Genomic DNA, 22,984 nt, shown 5'->3' with positions numbered 1-22,984 from the left:
TGCATTTTCCTGATCATTAGTGAGATCAACCTTTTTATATGTTTATTGACCACTTATATTTCCTTTTGTGTGAAATGTCTGTTCATGTCCATGTTTATCTTGGGCTGTCATTTTATTATTGTTTGTAAGATTTCTTTACTCTAGTTTGATACTTTGCTTTATATTCAGAGGCAACATCTCTTTGGAATTGTCTTTATTATTGCACATCTCTCTTTGACAAGCATTTAAAAATTATAGAATCAGCTTGTCAAGTTCAAGGAGTAATCCTGCTGAATTTGGTATTGCTTTAATTATTACAGGTTAATCTGGGGAGCGGTATCATGTATTTTACCAACACCATTTGTTTCATCTTTTTCAGCCTAATATGCCTGTTCTGAATTAGATCATTTGTTTAATGCTCTTGCTTTGTGATAAAAATTAAAATAGTTTACCTTTCTGTCTTATTTCCTTTCTTTTGAAATAATTGTCATCTCTTTTAACATATTTCTTTTCTAAATATATGTTATCTGAACTGTCATAAATGACTACTTGTGGGATGTACAATAGTGGGTGGGAAAATTCTATCATCTCTTTTGTGTCTTGTTTTTCTAGCAATCCCCAAAGTGAGATTGGAGACAATCTACATTTGCGGAGTAGATGAGATGAGTACCCAGGATATCTTTTCCTATTTTAAAGAATATCCTCCAGCTCACATTGAATGGTTGGATGATACCTCCTGTAAGTACATGCAAGTTTTTTTTTGAATATGCTTTTGTTTATGATTTTAGGAGTTCTTGCCATGTCAGATGGTGAATGATTATGGTTCAGACTACTTGCTGGCATCTAAGTCATATGTACATGACCGAGGCCTCCTTAACTCCCACAATTTCCCAATAAAAGGGTGGATCCAACTGTATAGACTTGGGGCTGTATGTTCAGGGCTTTAGCTTTTGTCAGTGCACCTTCCCATGTAGCTACTCACATGTCTGGTTCTGCCTTAGTATCTGAGCTAGAACTGAACCAGAACCTTCTGACACTGTATCAGACCTCTCACCCCTACTTGCTTTGGAACTTCACCTGCTTGCTCTAACTTGTGAACTAGCTGTAATTTTTACTTGCTTGCCCACTCCAAGCCTGGCAGGACCTGTGGTAACCACCCTGCCAGCTTCTTGTCTTAACTCACTTCTAGTCTGGCTTTACTTAACTATCAGCTTGCTGATCTGCTAGGTTGTACCCTGGATAGCTGCCTGGGTTTCCCAGCTGCTTTCTTTAGAAGATGTTGATTCAGGGGCACCTGGGTGGCTCAGTTGGTTGAGTGTCTGACTTTGGCTCAGGTCATGATCTCCCAGTTTTGGGATCAAACCCCACATTGAGCTCACCGCTATCAGCACAGAGCCTGCTTCGGATCCTCTGTGCCCCTCTCTCTCTCTCCAAAATAAATAAAACATTAAAAAAAAAAAAAAGCTTTTAAAGATGTTGATTCAGTGTTTTCATTGAAAGAAGAAACATGATTGAAGAGTTTTCTCCATTTTTCCGTTTGCTTAACTTACACCATCTAAATAAAAGGTTGACACACCTTTTTTTATAAAGGGCTAGACAGTAAATATTTTAGGTTTTGTAGGCCATACAGTCTTTGTTTTGTTGTGTTGGTTCAGCTCTGCTATTGTAGCATGAAAGCAGCCATAGACAATATGTTATTGAACGAGCCTGGCTGTTTTCCATAGAAATTTTTTTTTACAAAAACATGGGGGATGTATACTTTATTTTACATTAATTATACCTGTATAAAGCTGGTACTAATACAAATAAATAAATGAACGGGTGGTGGACTGGATTTGGCCTACAGGTTGTAGTTTGCTAACTCCTGATCTAAGGCACTAAAACTATAGCTAAGGGATATTAGAGTTGGAGGGACCCTTATTAGATTTACACAGTTTTGCTAACTCATGTTGTACATCAGAACTGAAAAACAGAGAAGGGAAATTGTTTACCCAAGGCCACATGGCATATTTATAACAAAAGTGAGAAAGAATCTGTAGCCTTTCATTTCCCAAACTGAGATGTAAGTAAGATGTAAGGGTAACTTTAGTTTGAGAAATGCTGTTTTAAACAAAATTAAACAGATTTCTTTTCTACAAGACTTTTCAACACCTTTTTCTTGCTAAATTCTCTTGCTTAAAGAAGCAGATTAAAGTAGTTGCTACAAAGCCAAGTGACTGTCATGCCTCCATTGTATATTCTGTGGATGCCATCATCACTCATACTTTACAGTGGGAAACAGTCATTCAGCACATTTGAGTGATAAGGAACAGCAGATGGCTTCCCTGTAGGGGACAGTAGTATGAAGGATAATCCAAATTTGTTTTGATGTTATCATCTTGTCGTCGTCGTCGTCATCATCATCATCATCATCATCATCATCATCAGAACTGCTAACACTACGTAACACTCGCTGAGCCAGGCAGGTTTAATACTTGACATTTTCATCGAATACTTGACAGTTATTTTGTGGAACCCCATTTGGGAATGCAGCTCTAGGCTGATTTTATCAAGGAGGTTTTACTACCACTTTCTGTACTTCTTTCATTAGTTGGTTTGTACATTTACTGATGCTGATCTGTAGCTAGATGAGGCCATAGCAAGGAACATGTTGCAGTCTTTGTTTTTAAAAAACTTACCATTTAGATGCGATGTCAGGTTTTATTTTACATTTTGTTTCAGGTAATGTTGTCTGGCTGGATGAAATGACAGCCACACGAGCCCTTATCAATATGAGCTCTTTGCCAGCCCTGGATAAGATAAGAAGCAGGGATGCCAATGAGGACAGGTCATCTGAGAAAAGTAAAAAAGGTAACACAAAGGAGGGACTTTTGGGCTAAAACTCCTGTTATTTACACAGTTAGTTTGGGTTTCTGTGCAGAGCATTATATAGCATTTCATTGTCAGTTGTTTCTAAAATAAGCTATGATAATCCAAAGAGGGAGAAAATCTTGAACTTTTAAATTACATGAGATGGTGTTATGTTAAGGTTCATCTTGTCGCTTGCATTATGTTTTAGACAAGCAGGAAGACAGTTCAGATGATGATGAGGCCGAAGAAGGAGAAGTTGAAGATGAGAACTCCAGTGATATAGAGGTTAGTAATAGGGCAAAGATATATTAAAGGTTTGAGTGCAAAAGGCTGTCTTTTTATATGACAGCAAAAGCTGTCTTTTTATATAAGTCTTAAAGACTTAGTGCGTTGCATTCTTCCTCTGGCTTTCACTTTTAGACCTTTGGAGGGTGCACCAGGTGCCTGGCCTTTCAGTTCATGTGGCTGTAATGAGTGATTCTTCTTGAGATCATAGAATTGTACTCATACTTCTGTATAAAAGAAAATGGTTTTATTGAGAAATACTTTGAAGTGTTACTTGTCTAATCCGTAAAATTAAGAAGAAGCAAGTGATGGACTACTTCCTGATGGAGCATGTATTTTGTTGGAAATATCAAAGTGTATTCATTTAAAGAACATTTATTGAGTACCTGCTATATACCAAATTCTAGGTGCTATGGATATAGATCAAGCCAAAGTCCTTCCCCTGTTGGAACATACATTCTAGTGGAGAAGACAGAGAATGCACAGATACACAGATATGTAATATAATGTCAGGAAGTGAGGAGTGCTATGGAGGAAAGTAAAGAAGGGTAAGCAGATAGAGAATGATGGAGACTCTTAGAATGTTCAGGGAGAACATCTGACTTAGCAATGCTTCAGAGGAACAGTGCTGTCATGCTTTGAGGATTGTTGAAGAATGCTTTCTCAATCAATGGTGACTTTGCTGTTGAATAAATATTAAAGAAGCTTTAATGTTTATATTTATAATGCTCTTTTTTCTTAAGTTGGACACATTGTCTCAAGTAGAAGAAGAGTCTCTGCTAAGAAACGATCTTCGTCCAGCTAACAAACTTGCTAAAGGAAATAGGTTATTCATGAGATTTGCTACAAAAGGTAAATGTGATTCTTGGCATTGATTTTTAGTTTTAATCAAAGTCATTTATTTTTCAGTGACATCCTTCTCTTTTGAATAGGAAGTTCGGTCAAGTAATCTCAAAGTCCATTCAAACTGTATAATATTCTGTACTTGTAAAATGATGGCTTGCTGCCTAAGTTAAATTTCAGACTTTGAAAGTGAATGTTAGCTATTTGTATACTTTTGTGATTTTTGCCTAAAGGAAGTTATTTTCTGTTAAAGCTACTTTGCCCTCTGTGTTTTTCAGCCAAATTATCATCTGAACTATGAAAACATTTTTTTTAAGTTTCTATTTATTTTTGAGAGAGAAAGAGAGTGAGCAGGGGAGAGGCAGAAAGAGAGGGAAAGAGAATCCCAAGCAGGCTCCATGCTGTCAGTGCAGAGCCCAATGTAGGGCTTGAACTCATGAACCATGAGATCATGCATGACCTGAGCCAAAATGAAGAGTCGGATGCTTAACTGACTGAGCCACCCAGGCGTCCCTGAAAACATTATCTATCTATCTATCTATCTATCTATCTATCTATTTATTTTTTAAGGTTTATTCATTTCTCAGAGACAGAGACAGGGCGTGAGTGAGTGAGGGGCAGAGAGAGAGGGAGACACAGAATCTGAAGCCGGCTCCAGGCTCCGAGCTGTCAGCACAGAGCCCGATGTGGGGCTGGAACTCATGAACTGTGAGATCATGACCTGAGATGGAGTTGGAGGTTTAACCAACTGAGCCACCCAGGCGCCCCCCTGAAAACATTTTTAAATTATACTTTTAAATTTATCACAGCAGTGTCCTCCTGGACATTGCTAATAGTGCCATTCAGCTCTAATTCTCTGAGGAGTCCAATTAAAAGCCTCTTAAATTTTTTAATGTTTTTATTTATTTTTGAGAGAGAGAAAGAGAGTGTGCATGTGAGCATGTGGGGGCGAGGGGTAGAGAGAGGAAGATGGAGGATCCAAAGCGGGCTCTGCGTGGACAGCCGAGAACCTGATGTGGGACTCGAACTCACCAACTGCAAGATCATGACCTCAGCCGAAGTTAGGTGCTTAACCAACTAAGCCACTCAGTCGCGCCAAGCCTTTTAAGTTTGCAAGTCTCTTTATGCACAGTGATTTTGGTGTACATTAAAATATGTAAGAATTTTGAATATGGAGTACTCTGGTTTGTTTTTCTTGACTGAGACATATTTTAAGAGTATAGGCTTGGAGTGCCTGGGTGGCTCAGTCAGTTAAGAATCCGACTCTTGATCTCACCTCAGGTCTTGATCTCAGGGTCGTGAGTTCAAGCCCCATGTTGGGCTCTGCACTGGACATGGAGCCTAGTTTAAAAAAAAAAAAAAAATGGGGCACCTGGGTGGCTCAGTTGGTTAAGCATCCGACTTCGGCTCAGGTCATGATCTCACGGTTTGTGGGTTTGAGCCCCGCATCGGGCTCTGTGCTGACAGCTCAGAGCCTGGAGCTTGCTTCTGATTCTGTGTCTCCCTCTCTCTCTGCCCCTCCCCTGCTCACGCTGTCTCTGTCTGTCTCTGAAAAAAAAAATAAATGTAAAAACAAAAAAATTAAAAAAAAAAGTATTGGCTCATTATTTTATCGACTCTGCCTCAGTGTTGGTTTGTCTGTTACCTCCTCATGATTAAATCAGGTTGTGCCTGTTCGCAAGAGTACCACAGAAGTGCTGCTGTTATCATTTTCAGTGCATCGTGTCAGGAGGCACATGATATTTATTTGTCCCATTTCTGGAGGTGTTAACTTTTCTCACTTGGTTAAAGTAATGATTGTCAGGTTTCTCCTGTTTTTCCATTTGTAAATCTAAAATTTGTAGGGAGGTACTTTGAGATTATGTGAGCTGCTTTCTGCTCATCATACTTCCAATTATCACCCATTGAGGACTTTTTAATTCTACATTTCTTTATGAGTTGGCATTCTGCTACAAGGAAGAACTTTCTTTTTGTACCCATTTGTTTATTTACTTACATCAGTTTAGACTCATGAGTCTTATTCAGTGGTTTATCATTCATTCGTATCATTTGTTTGATTTACAAATGTTCTTGAATTGGGCCAGAGGAGTCCCTTCAAGTTACGTTATTTTGACATGCCTCCATGATTCTTTGAGCAATTTCTTACTTTGTGGCCCAGTGAAACATGTTGTTTTCCCAGACTCAACTTGTACTTTTCCTGTCCCAGATCTGGAATCAGCCATTTCTCCAAGGAGCTGGTGGGCATGTCTTTCTGAAGGGTGTACATACTAGCTTGTGCCACTGTTTACTTGTAGTACTGGATGGATACATTCGCACTGGTTTTCATCCTTTGCAGTCAGTGAGTGCCCTAGGAGCCATCAGAGATGTTTATGTTATGAAAGTTATGTTATGTTATGTTTATGATGAAAACATCAGAGATGTTTATGTTATGAAAGCCATCAGAGATGTTTATGTTATGAAAGATCACTGCCCACTTTTTCTTTCTGTTAACTGGCATTTTAACTTGACAGAAGTGATCTTTTCTGTGTTCATTTGAGTGGCTTATTGGAGTGCATTCTAGATAAATGGTGCTAGGCTATTTTCTTTAAGCCATTTTGAGGAACATAACAATAAATTAGAAAAACTGGTTTACCAAATATATGGAATTATGTATAATCTGTTTCTTTAATACTTAGATTCTGTGTTATGGTGTTGTCATTCAGAAACAAATACCTTTCAGGGGACCAGTAAAAAAGCTACCTCATCTAGAAAGCCTTTTAGTTTTTGAACAGCTCTAATGACTGAAGTTCTCCTATGCTTCTTGGAACCTTGTATGCTGTGTTGTTGTTTTTAATAGTATTTTCTCTGTGAGGTCAGTCAGCTCCTTAACAACAGCTTAACCTCATTCATCTCTGTTTTTTGCCCCACCCCCTGAACACTGCAGTGCTTTTATAGGCACTGAGAGTGAATGTTTGTAGTGCATCTTTCCCTTTTATTGGCAAATTGTGCTGATGTGATCCCAGCTACAGAAAACATTTTTTTTACCTTTATTTATTTTTGAGAGAGAGAGAGCAAGTGCGAGCGAGCGGGGGAAGGGGTGGAAGAGGGAGACACAGAATCCAAAGCAGGCTCCAGGCTCTGAGCTGTTAGCATAGAGCCAGACGTGGAGCCCGAACTCACAAACCGTGAGATCATGACCTGAGCCGAAGTCAGACGCTCAACCAACTGAGCCACCCAGGCTCCCCCCGGCAGACATTTTTTAAAACCATTCAACATTGTCTTCACACCAGTGGGAAATCCTGGGTAACTGTTGTAATTAATTTTTAGATGACAAAAAGGAACTTGGAGCAGCCAGAAGAAGTCAGTATTACATGAAATACGGGAATCCAAATTACGGAGGCATGAAAGGAATTCTTAGTAATTCTTGGTGAGTCCAAAACTTTAAAATACAGTAGTTTAAATAGTACTTAAGGTTTCCTTAATCCTTCAGTTGGTCTTCTGCAGTGCAGTGTCAGTGCCATGTGTGGACTTGAAGGAAGACAAGAAGGAGTCAGGATTCTTAACTGTGGTAAATGGTATGAAAGGCTGAGTTACAGTTTCATGTAAAATGTCTCTGTTTCAGTACCTAACATTTCATCAGTGTATAGTTGAATTCAATTAGTGGATTTCAGAGTCCTTCTTGTTGGTTTTTGATCATGTGCTTATTTTGGAACGTTGCAGGAAGCGAAGGTATCATTCCCGTCGCATTCAGCGGGATGTGATCAAGAAGAGAGCCCTGATTGGGGATGACGTTGGCTTGACGTCCTATAAACACCGACATTCCGGTAGTTGCCTGCTCAGCTCTTGGGTAGACACATGTTTGGCTCCCGAAATCATATTCTTATTCTTAATACAGTCTTTTAAGGTTCCAAACTTTATCATCCTCTCTTCCTTGCCCTCACCCTCTGCCAACATATAGGAAAGTAAGTCAAGTCACAATTAATTTTAAATTGCCCATACAAAAGAGGTCAAATGATTTTATGAAAGCTGTTCTAACAAAAAAAGGCCAAATGTGACATAGGAAAAAGTGAAAATTTTTTGTAAGAATCTAATTTTTCTACTATTAATATCAAAAGCTGAATGAAAAAAATTTATCAGATGACTTGATTTTATTTTTTTGTCTGATGATGAAAATAGGCTGCTGTGTCTGGTGTTTTATGCTTATTGGCTCATGCACACGAATGCCTCAGCTAAATGAGATATCATGACCTGGGTTTCATTTCGTTTGTTCGTTTGTTCCTTCCTTTCTTTCTTTGGTGCTTATTATAGAAGAACCATTTTCATTATGTTTTATAAAGATTTGTTTTTATTTTGAATCTAAAGATGTGAAATCTTCTACATGCTTTGAGAACTAAGTTAGCATACAAACATGGGATAACATGCATACATGTTTATCATTGTGACAGGGACAAGGAGAGGTGAAGTCTACCGTTTTTATTTTATGTGTATATCCAAAATTGTATATTTGAAATCTGCATCTTAAAAATGCACATACTTTTCTATTACACAGTTATAGGCTTCTAATTTCAGTTACTCTAAGATATTTTTATAATCTTTATGTATATATTACTAAAGAAATTAAAAAGCAAATTGCCCATAATTCTAGCACTCTAATATAACAACTGATTTAATTTTACATTTTTCCTATTTGTCTCTTCATAATAAATATAATCGCTACGAACATATATTTTATAGTCCTCCACTTATGAGCATCTTCTCGTGAACTTTGAAGTTAGAATTCATTTTCATTGTTCACAGTGGTTATGTGCTATAAAGTCACTGTGACAATTGATATAGTGAATACTAAACCATTCAGAGACTCTGGTCACACCATTTCCATCAGCTGATCAATATATAACCTTGTCTGATGTGTGTTTCTGTTTAAAGACATTTAATACATATTATTGATTCATTAACATTGGGCTCACGGCCAACAGCACTTTAACTCATGCTTGAACAAAGCTTATTTAACACGTATTTTCTCTATAAGGCATATCACAGCTTTCTTGAGCTTAGAAACACTAGACAGCTTTGGAACTACACTTGGAAGCCCTTTCAACAGTGAAATCACCAACAAAAGCCTCAAAAATATGAAAAACATGACACTTAATAGTCTGCAAAAAGGATACTTGTGTATAGTATGAGACCTGAACCATGAAGGCAGAGTGTTGCCTCGTTTGACCTCAGCTGGGAATATGCCTGTCTGTTTTTTTTGCCATTCTGCATATGTCCACAAATGATCATGAAAGCACTGTGAGTGTGGATTTTGGAGTTACAAATAAATTTGGCAGATTTGCAAATATAGAACTCATGAATAACGACAGTCGACTAGATTGTAGGTAATTTTATAATATCCGTCAGCTTGCTAGATCATACTTTACCTAGCCATTTTTCTGTTGTAGATATCGGAATGGCAACTGGGTTGGCACTAATGTAGATAATGCTCCAGTAAGATCTCAGGCGTGGGAACCCCATCTTTTTAAAAAAGGCCACCAGTGTAGAGCAGAAAATCAGATTTGTTAGTTTTAATACTTTTCCTAATGTTTCTTGGTTAAATTTCTTAGGACTAGTAAATGTTCCGGAGGAACCCATTGAAGAGGAGGAAGAGGAGGAGGAGGAGGAGGAGGAAGACCAGGACATGGATGCAGATGACAGAGTGGTGGTAGAGTACCACGAGGAGCTCCCAGCTCTCAAGCAGACCCGGGAGCGGAGCACATCGAGGCAGTCCAGTGCCAGCAGTTCAGACTCCGATGAAATGGACTATGATCTAGAACTGAAAATGATTTCCACTCCTTCACCAAAGAAAAGCATGAAAATGACCATGTATGCTGATGAAGTGGAATCTCAGTTGAAAAATATTAGGTAAAAGCCTTTTCTTTTTATCAATGCGAGCTTTTAGTTTGATTTTTTTAATTAAAAAATTTTTTTTATGTTTATTTATTTTTGAGAGAGAGAAGGAGGGGCAGAGAGAGAGGGAGACAGAGGATCTGAGACAGGCTCTGCACTGATAGCACAGAGACCGATGTGGGGCTCGAACTCACAAACCGCGAGATCATGACCTGAGCTGAAGTCAGACACTCAGCTGACTGAGCCATTCGCTTTTAATTTGATTTTAAATACTAATTCCTAACTTCCTCTTAGCTCCTCTTAATTTTATAGTCACTTTTATCTGTTCTAATTTCAGTCTTATGAAGAATTTGAATAAAAGCATCCATTTGTTTCTTTAAATACACAATTGATTCCTTGTTATAAAAATGTTAGTATATTAAGTGAAAATCACCCATGGTTTCAATCTCTCCTAAAATAGCGACTAAGCAATTGAATGAATAATTTTCCTGCTAATTTTATGTGTATACATAACACACGGAGAAATATATTTCTTCAAAAATGAAGTTGGATTTATATTGTTTTACAGTGTGCTTTTTCCATTTCATATATTATATATACACCTCTGTTATTTTTCACCCAGATGTAGTCCATTGTTTGAAAGGAGCATGATTTATTTAACCGGTCCCTTATTGATGGACATTTAGGTTTCTATTTTCTTACTATTGCACTAATTAAATTTCTTGAATTCCAGTTATCGTACAAAACAATATGTGTGTTTAAAAATGTGGTGTTGCTAAATATCTTTCCAGAAGGGTTTTACTCACTTTATAACCTATTACTTATATACTTGCCAAACTTATCACTCTCTACTTTTTGCTAATTTTGTGAGCCAAAAAAAAAAAAAATTTATTTTAATGTGTATTTCTTTGATGACTAGTGGGGATGAGCAGATTCCTGAGGGCAGATGTACAGCTCAAAGGGTTGGTTGGGGTCTAGAGTTGCTCTCCCTAAGTGTACTTGGTGGTGTGTTTGGGGAAAGGAAAAACAGTTCAATCTGGTTTGTTTGTATGACTTTGTTCACATCCTTATTTTTAGTTTTTAGAGAACTTTCCAGTGTTGAATGCTGTCAGAATAATGCTGGTGCATGGTAGCAGATGTCTTTGACAGAGAAGCCTGCTCTTTAAAGAAAGAGATTATAGATCCTCTTGTATCTTGACTACTGTGAAATCACAGCCTGCATGAACAGAGATCCCTGAGCGCTTTGCAGGCCTTACTTAATGTTTGTCTCAGAAGGGAGGGAACTTGTAATTATACATTCTGTGATAGTTTACAGGTATCATTTGTGGAAACCACCCTGGAAAACTCAGGAACCTATTTGCCCTGACTAGTCTCTCTGTAGCAAGCTGATCATGATTTTTATAAGCAAATAATTATTGGTGTATGGTATTTGTGAGTGAATATTTGGTATATTAAATTGGGTATCTTAAGTTTTCTCCAAAGTATATGAGATTGTTGCATAGGCGTTGTCCCACAGTTGAAGTTGGTTAATTGTGCCTTTTTTTTTTTTTTTTTTAAGGAACTCCATGAGGGCAGATACTGTATCCACAAGCAATATCAAAAACCGAATCGGTAACAAGTTACCGACTGAGAAATTTGTAGATGTCCGACATCTGTTAGATGAAAAACGTCAGCACACACGTCCACGGCCACCAGGCAGCAATACTAAATCAGGTAGTATTCATTTGCATTTCTCAGCTTCATTCTGAGCTCCAGAAAGTGAATTCAGGCAGAGATAAGTCCTTGGTTAAAACATTGCCATTAGTGAACTGATTTAGTTATCCTGCTTCATCACTTCTAAATTTTTGGTTAGGCATTGGAACCTTAAGACATGGAACATAATCATACTTTTACAATACTGGCTTTCAATATTTTTGTCCCAAACAATTATTTTGCTCTGAATGTCATTGATATACTTCATACATAAGGATAATAGAAATTGGGTTGTTGTGTAAATGGTTAAGAATTTGAACTAGATAGTATGTATGTGCAAATACACATAGAGTGGGTACTTGGGCATGCCTGCTGTGTGCCAGGGGTAGGTGCTGGGAGTGTTAGAATCTTTGGAGGGTCTGCCGAGTCATCCTAGGACTCAGATGTAGTAACGTGAGTGTGCATATTCAGGTAATCCCACCCCACAGCAGAGTGTAAGTATTCTCATAGGTCTGTAAGCAGTGGGCAGTGGGCACACGGAGGGAGGGAGTCTACTGAGGGAATTGTGGAAGGCTTCTCAGAGGAAGTGGCTTTAGTGCAAGGCCTTGGTAGCGGTGGTGTGGGATCTCAGTTGGCAAACCTAGTTTTTTGATGTGGGAGATAACCTAATCTTATATCTATTTTAGAAAGATAATTTTGTGGCCAGGTAGGATACGGTAGAGATTTAAATAAGTAACAAGGACCTGAACTAGATCAGGGAAAGTAGAGACGGAATGGATGAGAACATCAAACTTTGTGAAGATAGAAGACTCAGCATTGGGAAGAAGGGAGCAAAGGGAAAGGAGCCAAAGGGCTCAGCCCTGAGGAACCAGAAAGTTGGGAATGCTGCTCTGTGAGACAATTAGCAGGATGGGTAAAAACCCCAATGACTTGCGAATAAACCTATTGTTGCTGCTGCTGCTGCTGCTGCTGCTGCTGCGTATTGTTAGAGGGAACTCAACAGGACAGACTTCGGAGGGATGGGAGGGAGGAAAAGCAAATTTGATTTGGAATATCTTCTCTTGATCCTTTGGGTTTTAGCCATCTTGTTACATTTATTGTTAAATGTAATAAGTTTATTAAAAATTCCTTATATGTTCAAAGACTGTGGCTTCTGCCCTCAGGGAACTTATAGTATTGTTAGCTGAGATGTTTGGAAATTCTTTGGTATACTTGGTTCTACTAAAAACAAAAAAACAAAAACAAAAAAACCAAACAGCTGATTCTGCCTCAGAAATTCCTTTCTGGAGCAGTCAGCTGAGAGGCTTTTTTTCCATTGAAAGCCCCTATGTCTGCACTTTCCTAGGGGAATCCAGACTGATTACACAGAAGAATTTTAGAAGCTTGATTTTGTCAGGCTCTTTGTCCTCCTTTGGGGAGATTTGGCACTAGGTCCTGTTGAGATCTCAGGTTGACAGTATGAATAACAAAGCACACAAGCTTGGTCACAGTAATACTTTTTTTTCTTCTTCTAGATATACGCCAGCGGTTAGGAAAAAGACCATATTCTCCAGAAAAGGCTTTTAGTAGTAACCCAGTCTTTCGGAGAGAGCCTTTTTCTGATGTACATAGTAGACTGGGTGTTCCCAGGCAAGATGTTAAAGGCCTCTACTCTGATACTCGGGAGAAGAAATCAGGTTGGTAACACTTAAAACTGAAGGAGATAGGAATTGGGTAAGAGCAGACTATAGCATAGAAATACTTTGTTAGTTGAAGGCAGGAAATAGCATATGTCAAAATTAAATTATTTTTCCTCTTCTGTTATAGTCATTGTCATAATTGTAATAATAACAGTATAGGAAATGTAGAAAATAGAAAAAAACAAAACCAGCCTTGGTTCTTTCTGTTTAGCACAAATACTTTTTAGTCTTAAGTCTCCATTAAAGTCTTTGTCCATATACATAACCTGCTTTCTTCATTTTATTGTGATCATTTTTCCACATTGTTAAGTTCTTTTTTTTTTTTTTTAATATTTTTAATGTTCATTTTTGAGAGAGAGCGTGAGCAGGGGAGGGACAGAGAGAGGGGGACAGCTGTGCTGACAGCAGAGAGCCTGATGCGGGGCTGGAACTCATGAACCGTGAGATCACGACCTGAGCCGAAGTCAGAGGCTTAACTGACCGAGCCACCCCGGTGCCCCACATGTTGTTAAAATTCTTTATAAATAAAATGTTTAATTGCCTTATAGTATGCTATGAAATTCTAAACGCATATTTCTCTATTGTGAGATATTAATAAAGTATATTTTAAAAATGAATAGATATTGGGCCAAATCTCTGAAAGTTTACAGTGTAGCAGGTCCCTCACTTTGCAGAATTTATAGCTGGGAATGATCTGGGAATGGCCCGCTCCCGGCAGAATGAAGCTCTACACTGAATGGTGAGTCTCACCAGGGAGGGGAGATGTAGCATAAGTAGCCTTGCAGGTGATTCTGATACGCATATGGGAGGCACATGTCCCTAGCTGTGAGAGTCTCCCATTGGGTCCAGATCCCTCACTTTGCAGGCAGGGGACTATAGCCAGGGAAAGGAGATAACCTTCCCAGCACTGCACAAAGGTTCCAAGAGCCACAGACCCCCTCCCCCGTGTTTCTTGCACATTAGGTTGTTGGCAGTGCCCCTGCTTCTCAGCATTGACCACCAAAACTGAAATGCCTTCTCACCCAAACAGGTAGTTTATGGACTCGCTTAGGATCTGCACCCAAGACCAAAGAAAAGAACACGAAGAAGGTGGATCACAGAACACCGGGCACTGAGGAAGACGACTCTGAGCTGCAAAGGGCATGGGGGGCTCTGATAAAGGAGAAAGAACAGTCTCGCCAAAAGAAGAGCCGGTTAGATAACTTACCATCTCTCCAGATTGAAGTTAGTCGGGAAAGCAGCTCTGGTTCAGAGGCAGAGTCCTGATGCCCTTGGGGCCAATGGCAGCTGCCCTAAAGTCTGACATTCTCGTGCAGGGTGGGGTGCACAGTAGGAACCTTCCCTCCCTCCCCCTGCAGGAGTTGGCGCCTCTCCTGCTCTTACACAGTCACCCTCAGCTCTTGCTACTTCAGCAAGACATATTAAGAATGTGACGTGTTTTGAAGGGCATCTATCTTTTGCTGCAGAGTTAGAGTTCTGGGCCCTCAACTTTTTTCCCACTATCCCACAAGCTTTACCCTTTGAGGAAAGGCAGCCCTCCAGATTTTGTAGACATTTTTCTTAATATTTTTAACATTGTGTCTTTTAAAGAAATGTTTTACACAGTTCATCCAAAGAGCAGAGAACTGAACTTCTCACTATTGCCTTGGCCCTGACAGCTGTTACCAGCACCCTTTTCCCAAGAAAAGTCAATTCCCAGGTGCTTATTGGACAGCCTTCGAGGGGGAAGATGAGGGAAGCTGCCAGCTCACCCTTCCAGGACCCTAGTGTCGGGGCCGAATCTCATGGACCTGACTACAGAGGTGCACCAGTGCCGCCCAGGTAGATAAGAGATGCAGCGTCGATCGTGCTTCCATTCCTTCCTGGGGATTTCTGTTAGGGGCCTCTTCGTAGCAATCAGCTTGAAGTGAAGATCAAGTTCAGTGCTGTGGGATTTTTAGGAACAAAAAACTGTGACTTCTGGATTTGGGGTGGACTTTTGTGCTAGGGGTGGGGTCATGGGTTAATGTTGAACAATTTTTAAGTCTGTATTATGTTTAAAAATATTAATGATTTAAAAGTTAAAATTTTTAATTTTTATATGTGAAAATACTTCCTGTTGGCTACAAGGGAAGCTCAAGTGGTGTCTTATGTGTGCTGTTAAATATATATTATATACTTTGGAAGAAGGCAAAGAGAGGAGTCTCATTATTTTTAAATGATCCTAATTGTATAGTCTGTCTGTTGTATATAGAATTCAACTTGTTTTTTGGCCACTGTAGGAAAAAAAAATCCATCCATCAGAGATGGGGTCCTGTTGTTTATGATCACTTCAGAAGTGATACGTTGGTATTTATTCTATTTCCAAGTTCTGGCACCTGAAGTTATCTTTAAAACTGGCTAATAAGATCATAGTTATGGAAATTTTAGTTTGTTTATTTCTTGTTTATTTCTAAACTCCTTTCAGATTGTTTTAAAGGCAGTAGATTATTTTGTCTTCCTGTTTGATCTCTATCTTGAAGTATTTAATGTTTATATTCCTTTGCAGGCTTAAAAATAGTGTTTCTCTTCAATTCACTAGAATTTAGGAGTTAGAGATTATAAACCTTTGTCCCTTTGTGATGTCACAGCTCTTCACCTGTCTGGCGTGTTTCAGTACCTAGTGTAGCCCTGGATTCTAGAGATCTTTACTTGTGGCTGAGCTGATGGTCGCATTGATAGTTGATTACAGTATGGTATGATTGAATGCAGAATGCTGCTGCTAATAAAGAAAATAAAGGGCTGTGGGACTTAAGAGCTGCAACAGTTGTACTGTACCATGTTTTGTTGGTTAACGTGCTTTTTTCACTCCCTTTAGAAAGATCGGAGCCTGTAACTATTGTATGTTTCTGCTTCCTGATAGGATTCTGGGAAAGAGATGGTTCTCTGCCAGTTGAGACCTAATGTTTCTGAAGTTTCTCAGCTATTTTGGTCCTGTGAAGCACACAGCTGAAAGCCAGGTTCTTGAGAAGGGGCAAGGTTTAGGGAGTTGGTAGAATGAGAAGGACAAGGACCTGAGAGTCAGAGACCCGGGTGCCAACTCCTGGTTCTGTCCACGGGCCTGGGCCTCAGTTTTCCCATCTAGCAACTGAATGGGCTGGTACCACAGCTTCTGACTTCATTGGTGCATCTCTGTGGTGTTTTTACTCTTCCTGAAGCAATGGTTGTGGTGGGCTGGCCAGCCCTGGTTTCTGTTACAGGTGTGGGGTAGGTCAAAGAGACAGTTGAGGGTTGTGACACCATGAGGTTGTGGACAAGGATTCACCCCCATCCCTTTTCCATTACAGTCTGTGGGTCTTCAAGCATGACAAAGATGTCCTTGTGGTCAGGGTCCTAACTGATGTGGTCTCAGCAGTGTTCAAGAAATGCCCTTCTTTATGCTTCTGTGTTTCCCAGTCATGACCTTTTCCACCAGTAGTTCAGGCCCATCTGTCCCATGACCTTAAGCCCTTGCCAGTCTCCTTTTAGAGATCAGGGAAGGCTTTCTGGGAGGGTGGTGGTGGTGTATAGTGAAAACTGGACTTTTGATCTAACCAAGAAAAATGCCCGCGTGAGCAGCCTTGCAATCCTTACAAATACACAGAACCAGAAAAGTATCTTAAAGATTTTATTTCCCCAAGTTATGGTTGGTCACCTCCTGTTTCACTCTCCAGCCTACACTCAGGCACTCAGATCTTGAAACATCTTACAGGGGTTTGAATGCCCAGGCCCTCTCTTTGGAGTTTGGGAGTGGGGGTGGATAGTCAGGATGGTCCCCTAGTGGCAGCTCAGCGTGCCTGGGTGCTCCTTATGCATGTGGGCAGGAGAGCTACACATTTTTCTGTATTCTTCTTAGTCTTTACACATGAGATTTCAAATACGTTTTGCTGCCTGATAGTAATTGCAGATACCTCATTTCTGTGCCCCCACTCTCCCTCTTGGGAGACACACCAGCTACCCAGGAGAACTTGTGGAACCCGTGACAAGCGCTCCTCTGGCCTCTAGTCTGGTCCCATGAAATCTTCCCCTTAGTTCAGTCACTATCTTCTCCTGCTCTATCCCTGTAGCAGCCTCCTCCCCGGTCTCTGGCCCGTACCCCATCCCTTCCTCTGTTATGTGCACTGCAGCTGGGATAAACTTTCGTTGTCTTTTGCAGCTTTACTGAGATATTATTTACATAGCATACAGTTCCCTCTTCTGTAGTATACACTTCAGGGGCGCCTAGCCAGCTTAGTTGGTAGAGCATGTGACTTTGATCTTAGGGTTGTGAGTTCGAGCCCCACGTTGGATGTAGAGGTTACTTAAAAATACCTTTAAAAAAACAGTATACACTTCAGTGGCTTTTAGTCTATTCACAGAATTGTGCAACCATCACCATAGTCAATTTTAGAACATTTTCATCACCCTAAAGAAACCCAGTACCCATTAGCAGTCACTCTCCAGTCCCTTTTCCCACCCTGGCAACCACTACTTGTTGTCTGTATGGATTTGCCTATTCTGAACATTCATATAAATGGAATCATACACTTTGTGGTGATGTGTGATTGGCTTCTTTCACTAAACATATTTTCGAGGATCATGGTGTATTGTAGTATGTGTCAGTACTTCTTTTTATTAACGAATGATATTCCATTGTATGAACAGTACATTTTATTTATCCGTTCACCAGTCGATGGTCATTTGAGTTATTTCCATTTTTGGCTGATATGACTAATGCTGCTATGGAACATTTATGTTCAAGTTTTACGTGGTGATGTTTTCATTACTCTTGGGTTATATACCTAGGAGTAGAATTGCTGGGTCATATGGTAACTCCGTCTTCACCTTTTGAAGAATTGCCAGACTGTTTTCCCAAGTGGCTCCATCATTTTCCATTTTTCCCATTAGCGTATAAAGGTTCCAGTTTTTCCGCATCTTCATCAACACTTGTTATTTTGCAGTGTGAATTGGTGTCTCATTGTGGTTTTGATTTGCATTTCCCTGATGACTAATGATGTTGGGCATCTTTTCATGCACTTCGGAATGAACTTTCTTAAAGTTATTCCTGTTATTCCTCTGCTTAAAACCTTTCCAGGCTTCACTGTTGCACTTGGAATAAATTCCAAACTACTGTGGTAGCTCACAAGGCTCGTGTTCTCATCCTCCCCTGCCCTTGTGCCCACAAGTTCCCTGGACCCACCTTGATCTCACCAGCCTTTCAAACTCTGCTCGGTGCTGTTCTTCTCTAGCAGTGACGCGCTCCCCCTGGACCTTTCTCTCTCCCATCTGAGCCTTGCCTTCTCTTTTGCTCATCTTCAAGGACTTAGAGACCCCTCCAGGAGGCTACCTCCCAACTTCCAGAGCCAGATTATGGGCCCTTGCTATGTATCCCACAGTACTGCCTTGGACGAGACTCGGCTCATTCCACGGTTGGGTTATACAGTCACACCTAAGATAAAAATGGAGTGTAATCAAAATTCCTCTTGGAAACCCTGAGTAAGGTGCCATGTTGAAAACCGGCATCGAAAGATCCAGCACAGTTGGTTCCTTCCTGTGTGGGAATACATCAGAGTTTCTTTGGTTGAGCTCCAGATAAAATGGTTGGCCTGCAATTAGGGCCATATTGTGCAAAAATACCCACATATTTTTAGGTGTTGGACTTACACTTAGGCAAGCAGCTCACTTTTGAAAGGGCTCTTGGGAACTGTAACAGGCCACAAGGAGCGGCAGGGGCACAAGCTTGCCTTAGGCCCTCCAGCCGGTCTGTTCAGTGAGTGGAGGCGCCCGTGAAATGGCGCAAATGACTTAACATTGTTTTCCTTTTTCCTTGTCTTTTTTTTTTAACTTTTCAGAAAAATACACCATTGTGTTTGCCTAAGTGAAATGTGTGTATGATGCCAAATCTCTGTACCCGTCCCCACCCCCCGCCCCGAGTCAGCACACCTATATGCTGAATTGTAATACCCTGATCCTACTTTGTCTTTTTTGCTAGATTGTAAGCTCTGTGAGAGCAGAGACCATGTCTGGTTTGTTCATGGGGGTTTCTCCAGTCTTAGAACATGTCTGGCACCTGGTAGGTCGTCCGGAAACATGTGGTGAATGTATAAATCCTTCAGCTGCAGGAACAGCTCCATTTTCTGAGGCCCTGGGGTCCTATTACAGGCTAGTCCTTGTTTTCTGCCCTGTACACATAATACTTGATGTTCATGTTTTATTTTCCCTGTTAGCCTGTGAGCTCCTAACGAGCAGGTGTCTTCATGTTGTTATCTCTGTGTCCTCCCACCATGCCAGTTCAGAGTAAATAGTACTTAAAGAGTGGTTGGTAAATGAGTGAATTACGGTAACAACCCAGCTCTGGCTCCTTTGTCTGCAAGCTGGTCAAATTCTAGGTAAGACTACCAGATTCAAAAAGAGGAAGATGATCCAGTAGTGCATAAACTGTACTTGTATAAGGGAAAAAAACCTCATTAATTCGATCTCCATAAAATTCAAATTTTGATGATCTGGCCATATCTGAGCTGAAGCTTACTTGCTGTGTAAAGAATTTGTTAGAGAATCGTGGAGGATATTTTTTAGAAAGCATTCATCTGCCCCAGGAGAGCAGGAAAGGAAGCTGGCCGGTGGATGAGAGGCCCCAAAGAGGGATTGCTGAGCCAGGTCTTAGGTGGGTCCTGTTGGAGAGGAAAGTGACATCAGTCCAGAGAAGGTGAAGAGGAACCCCTTTTCGGGCAGTAGCTCTTTTGCCTCCAGCAGCCCTCCACCTCTCAGTCTGGGCATTCTGAGAGTTATGCTGAAGTGCCAGTGGGCAGTTTGGATTCATATTAACAGCAGATCATGGCTTCACGGATCAATTCATCGCTGCACAAAGAAATTTGGTGTACGAGTAGTTGCTTTTAAACTTTATATAATGGGAAACAAATGAGAAGTTAAACCATTTTTTTTCCTTTAAGAACTAAAAGTACAGAATGTTTTTGATAATTTTGAGAAAATCAGACTTGCCTCAAGGCAGATTGTTATTGCATAATCTGACCAACAGAAATCCAGAACTTTTCTTACATGTTTATTAAATAAATCTTAGAAGAAAAAATATGGTAGCGTTTTTTAAAAATGAAATTCTATGAACATTTGAAAGGACTTTGATGTTCCTGGGAACATTTACGGAAATGCTGGCTCAAAAGCCTATTTCAGATTGTGAGCACTAAAGTGGGACTTTCCTGTGCTATAAATAAAACTCAAGAGTATGGGTGGTACTAACCTGCCAAAACCAGTAACCTGCCCTAGGCTTCTTACCTGTTTTTGTTTGAGCAATTCTAGAGGCCCTCTCTGCATGACCAGATTCTTCAGTAGCTGAAACTTTGTGTTATCTCCAGTTGTCTGTCACCCTCACCCCTGACTGGTGTAGGTTAGTTAGTGAAGGCAGGAGGCCCACACCATTGGCAGGAGAGGAGACATGACCTTTCTGTCCCTTCCTGGGTGTTGTGTGTTTACCTGTGTGACACATCCCCTCTTGTCATTGGCAAGGATTAGAGGGCCTATGAGCAGTAGGCAGCACTTTTAGCTCAAGTAGGGTGTCTTTTGGGGAGGGTCAAATAGAGTGCCAGAGGCTGGGCCTGAAGCCCTGGGGACTCATTTTGTCTCCCATACAAACTGGAAAAGACTGAACAAATCCCTTCACCTCTCTGGATATCAGTTTCTCTATCTGTCAGATGAAGGGCTCAACTGGGATTGTCTCCTGGTTTCCTTGTAGTGCTAATGTTGTGTTCTAGGATCTTTGCTCTAGTTTTCCAAAGACCATTAGGAACCTAAGTTGAACAGGAAGGAGGTAGAGGCGAGCAAGAGGCCCAAGTCCTTGGACCCTTGGTCTGTAAACCAACCCCTCAGGGAAAACCAAGAGGATCCTCCTCCATGCTCCCTCCCCATTAAGCCCACCTTCCCCAACACACACACACACACACACACACACACACACACACACACCATTCAGTGTTTTGGTTTTTTTAGGAGGTAGTCCACTGTATTAGGTTGGGCTGCCATAACAAAATATCATAGACTGAGTGGCTTAAACAACAGAAATTTATTTTCTCACAGTCTAGAGGCTGAAAAGCCAAGATCAGGATGCTAGCATAGGTCAGGATCTGGTGAGGTCTCTTCTCGGCTTGTAGACAGACATGGTGTCTTCACATGGCCTTTCCTTGGTACATGCACGTGGAGAGAGAGATCTCTCTTCCTTTTCTAAGGCCACTAAGCCTATTGATTAAAGCCCTATCTTTATGGCCTTAATTATCTCCTTTAGGATCTTTAGGCTCTATCTCGAATGTACTTACTCACATTGGGGCGTATGGCTTCAACATGTGAATTTGGCAGCTGGGAGGTGGGTGGTACACAATTTAGTCCATGACACCCAGTAATGCAAAAAACCCAGGTTTGTGAAATGTTTGTGAAATGAGGTCTCTGCTTTTAAAAGCTCACAAACTGGGAAGGATTTAGACCAATGGATGTGAGGGTAATAGGGTTGTAGTGGTTCAGAGTCCTGGCTCTGGAGGACATACACCTGTCTTGAGTCCCAACTCTCCACTTACTAGCCATATGGCCTTGGGCAAGTCACTTAACCTCTCCGATCCATCATCCTCATTTGGGAAATCAGGATAGCCAAGTAGGGTGGCTGTTAGGATAAGCTGAGGGCCTTGCATGGAAGGCCCTTGGCATTGAGTCTGGCACTCCCTCCTTAGCACTCAAATGGTAGTGATTCCTACTGCTCTTCAGACTTCCCCTAGCTCCCTTTGCCAGCTCTGTCCTCTGCTGCAGTCCTGTCTTAATAAGTCCTCACTTCCAAATTCCCTCTTCCTAGCTTCCCAGGACTCAAGAAGGCCAATGGGTAGTTAGAAACCTGTGCCTAGAGGCTATGAGGAACAGCCCCGCATCCACTGGTGAGTGCAGACATCAGGAGCTTTTGACTCGCTCTCAAGGCAGAGCAGTTAGTTTTTTTACCTCTTGCTGAACAGATCTTCTCTATTCTCTTAACCTTTAAGACTTTATTTTGAAATAATTCCAAAATTACAGAAAAGTTTCGAGGGTAGGACAAAGAATATTTTGCCATATTTTATCATTCATTCGTTCCCTTCTCCCCTCTGTCTCTGTGCCTTCCACCTTCCCCCCACTCCATAGCTCCCCACCTCTAAAGCATGAACTATTTGAGAATTATTTGCATACATCCTGCCCCTTTACCCCTAAATATTTTAGTATACATTTCCTAAGAATAAGGATAATCTCTCATATGACCATGATATAGTTATCAAATTCAGGAAATACGTTATTTTATCTGGTCAGTACAGTGATATCTAATCTTTAGTTCATGTTTCAATTTTGCCAATTATCCCAATAAGGTTTTTTAAAGCATTTTTTTTTTTTTTTTTTCCTACTCTGGGATCCAATCCAGGATCACACTGCATTTTGTGTCCTCTCCTTAGTCTTTAACCTGGAACAATGTCTTAACCTTTGTCTTATGATATGTTTTTGAAGAGTTCTGTCCAGTTATGTTGTGGAATGTCCCTTAAGTTGGTCCCTTAACATTTGTCTAAAGCCTGTATGAGGCTGTGTGAGTGGAAGCATTGTACAGCACAGTCTGGCTCTTTGTTTGGGATCTTAAGTTTTTATGTGTGGGGACAGCAGTTACTGTCAAATGGGCTTGAAGGGCCTTTGTGTGCTCATGATTAGGAGTCTGCCATGCTGACACCACCAAGCTTGGATAAATAACATCTTTGAGGGATGCAGGATGAGTCTGCATTCTAGGAGTCTCCAAAGATGCAGAAGTGGCC

General features: G+C 40.6%; 1 protein-coding gene across 2 annotated transcripts in view; it reads left to right on the top strand.

Annotated features, from left to right (window-relative positions):
* NCBP3 (nuclear cap binding subunit 3) overlaps window positions 1-22,587 on the top strand; it is a 39,841-nt gene extending 17,254 nt beyond the window's left edge. The window contains exons 4-14 of one of the 2 annotated variants that reach the window (XM_049636830.1): window positions 592-717; window positions 2,701-2,829; window positions 3,038-3,114; window positions 3,858-3,966; window positions 7,264-7,363; window positions 7,657-7,760; window positions 9,540-9,837; window positions 11,381-11,535; window positions 13,029-13,190; window positions 14,224-14,386; window positions 14,852-22,587. In XM_049636830.1, coding sequence (XP_049492787.1) covers window positions 592-717; window positions 2,701-2,829; window positions 3,038-3,114; window positions 3,858-3,966; window positions 7,264-7,363; window positions 7,657-7,760; window positions 9,540-9,837; window positions 11,381-11,535; window positions 13,029-13,190; window positions 14,224-14,386; window positions 14,852-14,960 — 1,532 coding nt within the window. In that variant the 3' untranslated portion in view covers window positions 14,961-22,587. Of the gene's footprint in view, window positions 1-591; window positions 718-2,700; window positions 2,830-3,037; window positions 3,115-3,857; window positions 3,967-7,263; window positions 7,364-7,656; window positions 7,761-9,539; window positions 9,838-11,380; window positions 11,536-13,028; window positions 13,933-14,223; window positions 14,387-14,851 lie in introns of those variants that run through there. The other variant, XR_007459195.1, reaches the window with a different exon arrangement.
* Window positions 22,588-22,984: the final 397 nt, after the last annotated feature.

Source organism: Panthera uncia, chromosome E1 (genome assembly GCF_023721935.1).
Source record: "Panthera uncia isolate 11264 chromosome E1, Puncia_PCG_1.0, whole genome shotgun sequence".
In the NCBI taxonomy this organism is placed as follows: Eukaryota; Metazoa; Chordata; class Mammalia; order Carnivora; family Felidae; genus Panthera; species Panthera uncia.
This window is presented reverse-complemented; position numbering and strand designations above follow the sequence as displayed.